This window comes from Larimichthys crocea, chromosome XVI (genome assembly GCF_000972845.2).
Source record: "Larimichthys crocea isolate SSNF chromosome XVI, L_crocea_2.0, whole genome shotgun sequence".
Classification (NCBI taxonomy): Eukaryota; Metazoa; Chordata; class Actinopteri; family Sciaenidae; genus Larimichthys; species Larimichthys crocea.
In genome coordinates, this window is record NC_040026.1 from 4,664,420 (window position 1) to 4,675,700 (window position 11,281).

The 11,281-nt window shown below is 39.1% G+C and overlaps 2 protein-coding genes across 2 annotated transcripts; both read left to right on the forward strand.

Moving 5' to 3' along the window:
• Positions 1–256: 256 nt before the first annotated feature.
• Positions 257–6,361, forward strand: LOC113744023 (complement C1r-A subcomponent-like). Its single transcript, XM_027289719.1, has 13 exons — positions 257–381; positions 744–957; positions 1,830–2,013; positions 2,101–2,235; positions 2,593–2,798; positions 2,907–3,054; positions 3,317–3,435; positions 3,546–3,624; positions 3,725–3,859; positions 4,688–4,762; positions 4,840–5,045; positions 5,133–5,347; positions 5,518–6,361. Exons 1-13 carry the CDS (start codon positions 278–280, stop codon positions 5,882–5,884), a joined length of 2,187 nt encoding a protein of 728 aa, XP_027145520.1. The 5' UTR covers positions 257–277; the 3' UTR covers positions 5,885–6,361.
• Positions 6,362–6,926: 565 nt separating this feature from the next.
• On the forward strand, positions 6,927–11,066 carry LOC104932556 (complement C1r-B subcomponent-like). Its single transcript, XM_019261250.2, is given in 11 exon segments — positions 6,927–7,040; positions 7,304–7,517; positions 8,085–8,262; positions 8,597–8,737; positions 8,908–9,113; positions 9,217–9,367; positions 9,595–9,717; positions 9,825–9,896; positions 9,980–10,216; positions 10,219–10,381; positions 10,595–11,066. Coding segments are annotated over 11 exon segments (1,875 nt in total). The 5' UTR covers positions 6,927–7,014; the 3' UTR covers positions 10,959–11,066.
• The last annotated feature ends 215 nt before the right edge of the window (positions 11,067–11,281 follow it).

Consider the following 11,281-nt stretch of genomic DNA (forward strand, 5'->3'; position numbering starts at 1 on the left):
GTGGTAAAATTAGGTTTCAGGGTGAAAATTTGAAATATGGGGCTAAACCTTGAGAGCTGTTTAAAAAATACAATCAGACTAAGTTATTCTCAGAAGATAATAATAATAAAGTTTCTCAGGACGTATCTAGTACACAAGATCTTCCTAATTCTTGATTCTGTTTTTCTACAATTCAAAGTGAAGAGTTCATTTGATTTTGCCAAGACAAACAAGGCATATTCCTGGCATTAGCGCAATGAGTTGCTAAACACTGGAAGCGACAGACTTTGTGACATTAATGTTTCACTTGATTGTGAGACATTTGTTGGTGCAACAGCACATCAGTTCACTCACGGATTTAGGATTTAATGCAGAGATGGGGTGGACCACCTGTATCATTTGGTAAGTTTGGATGAAATTTTAAACCCACTTGTTTGATTGTACTTAAATAGTTTTTGTAGTTTTTGTCATGAATGTCTATTTTCATTCCAAACATCACTGCCTATAGTTTTTTATAATTGTGGAGCTGTTTCTTATTCCATTGTGTGTTGTCTTCTGTACACACACATTACAGATGAGAGGTGTTTTATAGGTTGACTAAGTAATGTCTCAGTATGCCATATATAAAGCCTCAACGTTGTTATACGGTTGCATCATCTCTGTTGATTGTGTCACTGTGTTTGCTCTTTTTCTGTTTGCATCAACTTTGGACCAGCAGCTCAAATAAACAGATCGAACTCTTCTTTGTTCATGCACCTATCCAGGTTTCTGTATGTGTCAGTGAGTGAGTGCTGGCATCTGCCTGACTCAGAACCTCCAATGCATGGGCATATCCAGTCCCCCCAGTATCCTCAGCCTTACCCTCCCAACCTGCAAGAGCAGTGGGACCTCAGTGTACCAGAGGGCTACCATATCCGACTCACCTTCACACACTTGGACATTGAAGCTTCTGCAGGCTGCCATTACGACGCCCTTACAGTCAGAGCCACATTTTAACACATGTATCCCAAACTATAGACTAGTTTCTCAGTGTTCTAAACATAATTAGTATTCAAGTGCTTTTGACTGACTAAAGTATGAATATTGACAACTTAAACTTCAACTAGAACACTATCTGTGGCAAATTTGTATATACCTCTCCATGTTACTCTGCCACTGAAAGATATGTCTTGGTTTATTCCAGTGCGATACATGGTGCATGTTGCATAAGACCTCTGAAATAAACTGACATGAACTACAATAGTTTAATAGATCAGTTAAACTCAGATGTCTGTTTGGAGGACTACAATCATTTAGACTAGCTATTGGGAGGCAGTGCAACAACAGTGACAACACTAAATGACATTAAAGATATGCCAAATATGTTAGCAAACAGTTGTTTATTTACACATCCAACACACATTATCATTTATCTTGAGTTGCATCTTTTCACCAGATAAATATTAGTTCAATATTTATTTTTAGCTCTGATTGGTACATATCTGACTCTTAAGATGGTTAGGTTTAGGATTAAGGCAAAGGTAGATTAGTTTAGAGATTCAGGGGGAAATTCTCTGTGTGTTAATATGAGGGACTCCTTTAATATTATAAATTTCATCAACCAGTGGTTATATGAAAAAAAATTTAACAGCCTAAAGTAATGAGAAGACTTGAGACTAAGGCTTGGATGCAAATTCTAACATGGAAGACTTGTGATGCAACTTTAGTTCAAGGTTTAAGTGACTCAACTGCAACACTGCAGCAAATTCTGCTGCTGATAAGTGCCATGTGGTGAATTGCATCCTTCATCAACATTTGTTAAGTAAATAACTTTTACTCATCATGATTTTATCCCTTGTATGACCCCTCAGGTTCTCTATGATGGTAAGGCCCTGGGAAAGTTTTGTGGCCATGAGAATTCAGCTGATGGGAATCACCCAGGCAACCAGCCCATATTGTCTCCAGGCAACACACTCACGCTTTTGTTCCAGACAGACAAAAGCAACCCAGAGCGCCACCAGAATGTGGGCTTCTCTGCTGAGTATCAGGCAATAGGTAGCACTTATCCATCTTCTGTCAGCTTTTCCTGAACCTCCACCACTGAACCATCTTTAGTTAACTTAATGTCTCTCTCTTGATCAGACATAGATGAGTGCTCTGCACCAGAAACTGAAGATGGTCCACTCTGCTCTCAGATCTGCCTTAACACAGTTGGCTCATACCTCTGCTCCTGTCACCATGGCTTCGAGCTTCGCTCAGACCAGCGCACCTGTGTGTGTGAGTATCGTGCAACAGATAAACACTTCCTATGTACTTTCCATGAACAACTGCTTTTTAAAGAGTTAAAAGTCGACATGTCTATGCTGTAAGTTTGTTTTGTTGTAATTTAATGAATGATATCTAAATCAATAAATCAGTTCTCAGTGGTGGAAGTCTGGCCAGTGAAAATGAAATTATTGAGGTGTAGTCCTGCTCCTGAAACTCTGCTAATATCTGCAGTTAAAAACGTCTGGTTAATAAGACACACCTGGATCCAGGTAGTGTAGCATCACCAAAAGTTTGAAATGGTGGAGTTGAGTTGATGAATCATTTAGAAGTGATGTTGGATGATTCCTGCTTTTTCTGATTGCCTAGTATCCTGCACCGGTGGTATATTTGAAGAGCCAGAGGGACATCTGTCCAGTCCAGGATACCCTAATCCACCACCACATGCTGTCACCTGTCAGTACATCATTTCTGTAGAATTTGGCTTCACTCTCTCTCTTAACTTCACCGACAACTTCCACATCGAGAGCTTGGACACTGCTGAAGGCCTGAACTGTCCCTATCACTGGTTGAAGGTAATGACAAGCAAATTCCATGCACTATTTATTGTTATATAAATACATGGAAATGATAGTACTAAAGAAATACAATAAACAAGTTGTGTGATGCTCATCTCGTAATAGATTACCATTCCAAACGAAAAGCCGATGAAGCTGTGTGGTGGAAAGAGTCCGGGTCTAATTTCTACACATTCCAACACTGTCACTCTGGACTACCACACTGATAATGACGGCCAAAGCAGCGGCTGGAGCCTGGACTACAGCACCCACAGTGAGGAAGAGAAGGCCAATGAGCAATTAAACTGCAATGGACTGGTAGCACAGCAGACATCAAAACTGGAAAAACACAGACGGGCTTAGTAACAGTAATGATGATGCTCCAGCTCTGACATATCAAAATGTCAACCGTGCAACCAGTCCATTAATAGCCCTTTCATGTTGGCACTCATTTCATTTCTCACCATAATGTCTAATTATAACTTACAGTTAGATAGCTATAGATCTGCATGTTCCATATCTGCTTGTCTATCCAGGAGTGAAGTGTCCATTTCCCGGTAAGGTAGCTAAGGGCAGGGTCACTCCTGTTCTGAGCGAATATCTCTACAGAGACCACATCTTTGTGCGCTGTGACCAAGGATACAAGCTGATGACGGTGAGATGAAACTTGTCTAATGTCTAATACTCAACACCAACAGAAGGCACTTGTTTATTTGTCATTGTGTGTAATATAAAAACAAATATTCTGTGTCTGTTCTCTGTCAGAATGGGAAGGAGATCAAGAGTTTCTCTGCAGTGTGCCAAAGCAGTGGACAGTGGCACCTCCCTCTGCCAGAATGCCACAGTATGTTAACTTCAAGCTGGTTGATTCAACCACAAATTGAATCTTCTTTCTCCAGCAAACTATTAATTAGTATTAACATCATTGTTTTGTTCTTTTGCAGTAATTGATTGTGGAAAACCTAAACCGTTGCTGAACGGAGGGGTGACCTTCCTGTCTGGCTTTCAGAATCAGTACCTTTCTGTTATTCAGTATCATTGCAATGAACCATTTTACTCTCTCCTTGGGGGGATGACTGGTGAGATATCTATATACAGTGTTTACTATTTTAGATTTTTATCTAACGTTAATACCAGCCATTGGTTTCCATTAAAAGACTCTTGAAACTTGTTTGAGAGGTATGAACTGCATTAAGTTTCACCAGAGTCACTCTATTATTGTGTGCTAATGCAGTTTAAGTGCAGATTGATTTGTTCCCTGCAATGCCTCTCATCAATAATGTAAACATGTTTAATGTGATGAATACACAACAGAACACAAAAGTAGTTTTAAGTAGTACAGAAATTAATGGAAACCAATGGAAGCCTTTTAATACAAATATATAAAAACATCTACATATAAACATATGTACATTGTATAGCAAATGGGTGTAGGATTTAGTTCTATCTAGTGGTGAGGTTGAAGATTTCAACCAAGTGATAACCTCTCCACTCACTTTCCACTTCCAAGCTTATAGGACCTGTAGTGGCTACAAAATTTTCTAGAGCTAGTTTATGGTTTATCCATCCTATTGTAGAAATATTGCGGTAGCATAGGGGGCCTCCTCTGTAGATATAAATCTCCAAAGATTCTTATTTTCAGATTATTATGCATTAATGAAAACATACTTATTTTCTATTTCTGCCAATACATCCTTAAATCTTACACCCTGGACCTTCAACTCCAAGCTGAAAAACATAACTCCCCACGAAGCATCATTAATGGGTGTGTGCTCTGTTGCATCTATAACCATACCCATCGATGATGTCACAGTGTACTGACACAGCCAGAGGTACACTTCAACATCATTTAAGATAAGATTAACATCAAACTATATTTCTCTTTTTGTCTTCTCTCTACTCTTCAGCTGAATTCACATGTGAAGCAGACAGAAACTGGAGATCCAACAATAACTTGGTTGTCAGTCCAACATGCATACCAGGTATCACTTTTGCTAATCTAGATCTTAGTCTAGACACTCTTCTAGTGTTGTGTAAACCTTCTGTCTGTTTCATCCAGTCTGTGGCAAGCCCACAAAACAAATCTCTGCCTATCAGAGAATCATTGGAGGCAAAGAAGCTCCAGATGATACAATCCCCTGGCAAGTGTTACTGAGTGTAGATGGACAAAGAGGAGGAGGCATGGTGATTGCAGACCGCTGGATTTTGACTGCAGCTCATGTCCTCAAACATAATGGAAATATCACATCAAGCGAGGCTGTACGGGTAAGTGGGCTACTGTGGTGTGTGGTGTTATCTTTCCATTGCCTCCATGATTTTGACTTGACATATATATTTATTCCTGTGCTGCAGGCTTACATGGGACTCACTAATGTTAAGGCCCTGCAGCTGTCTCCTTTGAATGCTGCTTCAGTCCATGTTCACCCTGAATACAACAACCCAAATGGCTTAAACTACGACCATGATATTGGCTTGGTCAAACTGCAAGAACCAGTCACCTTCAACTCATCCATTATGCCGATATGTTTACCAGGAGAGGGCACCACATACACCACTGGCATGATGGGGTAAAGGAACAACTGCTGGATTATTATTCATAACACTATTGTGTATTTTTAGGTCATTTTATTTGTATCTCTTCCTTCAGTTGGGTGCATTTGCATGTTTTCACATGTGAATTTTCACAGGAGACTCACCATAGAGTTCACGATAACTGTCTCTTCTACCTTTTTTTCAGACTTGTGTCAGGCTTTGGTCTCACAGAGGAGGGCAGACGACGGATTCTGACAAATAAGCTTAAGTACGTGCAGCTCCCAGTGGTGGAGCAGGAGGCATGTAGCAATTCAGTCACTCTGGCGAAGAGGACAAGGGACTATGTACCAAATCTAACAAATAACATGTTTTGTGCTGGAGTCCCTGAAGGTGGGAAGGACTCCTGCCAAGGTGACAGCGGAGGCCCGTTCACTGTGAGTGATGATGGACAATTCTGGGCTGCTGGGATTGTCAGCTGGGGGGTCGACTGCGGACAACAGGGAACATACGGAGTCTATACCAGAGTCAGCAATTATGTGGACTGGATCAACAAGACTATGCAGGAGAACTGAAATCTATTGTAATTCATTACAACATGATATGAAAAATGTCATGAAACAAAATTAAAAACAATTAAAACAAGTAAACAAATCTCTAACAGCATAATGCATATTGTTTCCAAGGAAAGCTATGAATTAAGATCTTCAAGCTTATAATATGATCAAATGCTACTTAGAAACACCTCTGAGCTTCCATAAAATTACTGAATAAATGTCATACTGATTGTATTGTTTCACACTGATTTTTTTAATGAAGTGACATAATTGTAGATGCTTTTTTATGCGTGTATCTCAGACTGGTCACAGATCTTCTGTCTGGTAAAGATGATAACCAGATTAGTATCCACTTAACACTGTATGACCTTTAAGAGGAGATGATAATTGTATGTTGTTGAAAGACATACATGTACATGCATTTCCAGTTATGCTGAGTCAAAAAATTCCAAATAGCATCTTTTTCTTTTTTAATTAAACACATTTTTCACCACATTACCTGTTTCTCAGCCTTTTGATGTTTACTGTCCGCACTCATCTTTGCAAGTCAGGTCTGCATAAATAAAGTGCCAGCTGTCATATGCAAGAGAGCGTAACACTGTCAACACATGCCAGCGCTATATGCTCTGCCAGTACTCAACAATATTTTGCTTTTCAATCTTTGGTTTTATTTTCTTAAGACAATAAAAGCAGTAACAATAATTTCTGGAGTGTTATTTACCTTAGAGCGTGACACAATGTGACAACCACCCACCCTCAAAAAAATGTGGTGTGAATTAATTTCTTTTCATTGTGAATTAAATGTTTAATAGACATATTTTGCTGATTTGATTTCACTGCACTAGGCTCTCCTTCCGTTGACTTTTTTTCTTCACAATATTGTGCAAAGTACTCATTCTCTGCTTACTGCCTACAAACACTCTGTTTTACTCATTCTTCTTACTTACTTACTTATTATTATTATTGCTTCTGTTTTTCTACAATTGATACCTGCATTTATTTATTTTTTGCCAAGATAAACAAACCCTTGAGGTTAAATTCCACTGCAAAATACTGCGAACCACAGGCTGTGTGACTTTAATGGTCTATTTGTTCATGAGGCATTTCGCCTAAAACTGCAGTCACACTGAGCTAAACATATTGCAGACATGGGATGGACCTATTGTGTTATATGGTAAGCTTTGTCAGTTTTTGTCACCTTCATGTTACATGTTTTAGTCAATTTGTGATTAACCCTAGTGTGGAACTGCACTACAGCACTCTCTATGAGCAGTGTTTAACAGTGATTATAAGACCGATGTCATATAGAAAGCTAAAGCAATACAGTGTGGTTGCAAAAGGTAAAAAATGATTGTGTTACTTTGTTCTTTTTCTGTTTGCGTCAACTTTGGACTAACACCTTTGATCCAATTCTCTGTTCATGCACAATAATTCCAGGTTTTTGTGTTTGTCAGTGAGTGAGTGCTGGCAGCTGCCTTACACTGAGCCTGAAATACGTGGGGAGGTCCAGTCCCCTCAGTATCCCCAGCCTTATCTTCCAAACCTGCTGAAGCAATGGCACCTCTGGGTTCCTAAGGGATACAAGATCCGGCTGTCTCTAACACATCTGGATATTAAAGCTTCTGCAGGCTGCTATGAAGACTCTCTGATGGTCAGAGCAACATTGAAACCTCATATTATGTAATATTATAAACAATAGAACAGTGTTTTTGTACTTAAGACCAGAACCAAAATTTTTGTCTAATATTTACTGAATAACTTTAACTGGAGTATTGATAACCACAAACAGAGTTCTTCAGCTGGGGCTACTACTCTGGTGTTTTCCCAGAAGTTATTGCAACTAGAGTGGGTAAAGGCATATGACGACAATTTAATAAAAAAATAAAATTTTGGGGGGGTTTGAACATTGTTGGAAGCATTCGGGATAAGTTAAGCACACCACTCAAGAAAATAACATAACACAGATCTAGTCGTTTTCAGACATTTTAATACATAAATGTTATATCTTGTATCTTTATAGAGATTTAATTTCGCTATTGAAAACATACTTTTACAAATTAAAAGCTGACTTCTTAAACAATAAAACACACCATTTCTAAATTCAATACAGGGTTTTTGTTTTTGTTCCTACGGCCTGACTTGGCCTGGTATAACCAATTTTGCTTAGTTTTGTCAGGGAGTGCCTCATCATGATTACTGATCTTACAATGTCTTACAGGTTCTTGAAGATCAAAAGATCTTGGGAAAGTTTTGTGGCCAGGAAAATTCAACTGATCACCCAGGCAAAGAGCTGATCCTTTCTCAAAGCAACAGGCTAACTCTCATTTTCCAAACAAATGACTCCACTGCAGAACCCCAACAGCACACTGGCTTCTTTGCTACCTACAAGGCAATAGGTAGAGCTTTTCTGTTATTTCCACCAACATTCAAGAGAAATTCCACAATAAAACATAATTAACACAGTGCTTTTCCAGGCATTTTGGTCGACACAGTCAAAAAAAATATAAAATATGTACTGTAAGTAAACTGTATCTCTTTGAGCTGGAAATAAGAGCATTAAAACTTTCAAAGAATCAAATCAAATTGTATGACCAAAATTTGTTTTGATGCCGTTATAATAATCTTGATCTTGATATCATCTTGCGATGAGTCTTTCTGCACAATGCACAAATTAAAACTAAACCTAACTTTAGGTTAGGTAATGACATTTAATGACCTTCTTATTATCAGACATAGATGAGTGTTTGAAGGTGGACTCTGCAGATGGCTCAGGTCCACTCTGCTCGCAGATCTGCGTCAACAGCCCTGGTTCTTACCACTGCTCCTGCCACAATGGATACAAAATTCATTTAGACCAGCGCACATGTCTGTGTGAGTAGCAACTACATTTAAATCCATGCTTCTTTGGATTTGCCTTAATGTAGTGAAGCTCAGTAGTTAAAGCATGAAATTAATTCTGCTGAACCAGTGTAAAAAAAAAAAAAAGACTCTTTATTTTGAGGTGAACTATTGAATCCCTTGTTTCCCTTCCGCATGTCTAGTCTCCTGTAGTGGACATATATTTACCAAGCATGAGGGACACCTGTCTAGTCCAAAGTACCCTGGCCCCTCACCTCCTTTTCTCTCCTGCAAGTACATCATCTCTGTGGAGCCCAGATTCACTGTCACTCTCAACTTCACTGACAAGTTCCACATAATGAGTGTGGACACTGAGCAAGGACCCAGGTGTTTACATCACTGGCTGCAGGTATTGGCAAAGAGGTTCCTTACAATAAATGACAATAAAAAGAGAGCAAGTTAGATATGCATCAGTGTGTATAAAACATACCACATTTCTTCTTTCCTTAAAGGTGACCATCCCAGACAGAGAGCCAATGAAGTTGTGTGGTGGGAAGGGTCCAGGTCTGATAGCTACAAATGCCAGTACTGTCAGACTGGACTACCACACTGATGACGAAGGCCTGAGTCATGGCTGGGGCCTGGAGTACTACACCACAAAGGGTGAGGGAAGAAGTGAAAGAGACACAGTGTTTTGTTTAGTTGATGGCACAAATCAGTAACAATTGCACATCTACAACTGCAGACAGAGGTCCAGTTCAGGGGAATATCACCTAAATATTTCTTCAGAGATTACATTTACGTGACCTGTGACCAAGGATACAAACTGATGATGTTTTCTTTCTTTCACTGGCAACCTATAAATATGTCTTTGTTTTGTTCCCCTGCAGTAATTGATTGTGGAGAACCTGAACCTTTGCTAAATGGAGGGATGACCTTTCAGAATCAGTATCATTCTGTTGTTCAGTATCACTGTAATGAACCATTTTACACTTTCCCAGGGGGTGCAAATGGTGAGATATATATACAGTATATATTGTTACAAACATATAATGAATACAAAATACATTTTTTGATATTATCTTTACTTAAAAAAAATGCCATGAGCTCCCTTTTTCAGTTACTTTCACCTGTGAATCAGACGGAAAGTGGAGATCCAAACACAGCGATGTCACTCTAACGTGTATACCTGGTAATTGACACCTTATGATATCTAATCTAGGACACTTGAAGCATGAAGTCTGTGTGAAACTAATTTATGTCTGTTTCATCCAGTCTGTGGCAAGCCCACAAAACAAATCTTTACCTATCAAAGGATCATTGGAGGCAGCAAAGCTCCAGATGGTACTATCCCCTGGCAAGTTTTATTGAATATAAATGGAATAAGGGCAGGAGGGATGGTGATTGCAGACAACTGGATTATGACTGCAGCTCATGACCTAACACACACTGGAAAACCAGTATCGAACAAGACTGTACGGGTGGGTGGTCTTGTGCCTACTATAGCCTCCATGTTTTTGACTTGACATTTATTTCCTCCTATGCTGTTTATTTGCAGGCTTAATCAAAGTGATTTATTGCCTTAATCAAAGTGAATGAATCAATCACGTTCAACTCATCAATTATGCCGATATGTTTGCCACCAGAGGCTGCCACCTACGTCACTGGCATGATGGGGTAAAGAAACAACTAAGAGTTTTAATTTGATAATCTTGTATAATCCATTTTTATATTACTTGTTTTCTTCAATCAATTCATCTTGGCTTGCACTCTTATTTTTTGCTTATTCTTCCTCTTCTTGTGCCATTATGTGAATCTGAAGACTAATTTTCTGAGTTAACCACTGCTGCCTCTTATAGTTATTTTGTTTGTTTGTTTGTTTGTTTTCAGAATAGTGTCAGGCTTTGGTATTATGAACATTTACCCCCCACGGATGACAAAGAAGCTGATGTATGCAGACCTCCCTGTGGTGGAGCAGGAGACATGTCTTAATTCAGTCAATAAGGTGAAGATGACAAGAGACAATGTACCAGATCTGACAAACAATATGCTTTGTGCTGGAGTCCCTGAAGGTGGGAAGGATTCATGCCTAGGTGATCATGGAGGCCCCTTCGCTCTTAAACATGCTGGACAGTTCTGGGCTGCTGGGATTGTCAGCTGGGGGGTCGACTGCGGACAGCAGCGAATGTATGGAGTCTATACCAGAGTCAGCAACTATGTGGACTGGATCAAAAAGACTATGCGAGAGAACTGAAATTTACTGTAATTCATTACAACGTGATATAAAAATAATAATTAATCAATTACTTAAAATAATTCAATGGATGCCTTACTCATTGTGAAGTCGTCACTCTGTATTTAAATATCCTAAATGCATTTTTGAATAAAGTTACATAATTGTATATGCTTTTTCATGCATGCAGATTAGTCACAGATTAGTACTAACTTAACTCCCTCTCCATATGGCAGATGCCACTATTGTATATTGTTGTTAAATACTGTGAATGTCTATGTACTTTGTGTATGAGTTACTTCATGTCTTCATGAATGCACAAAGACAGTAGGCTCTCCATACCC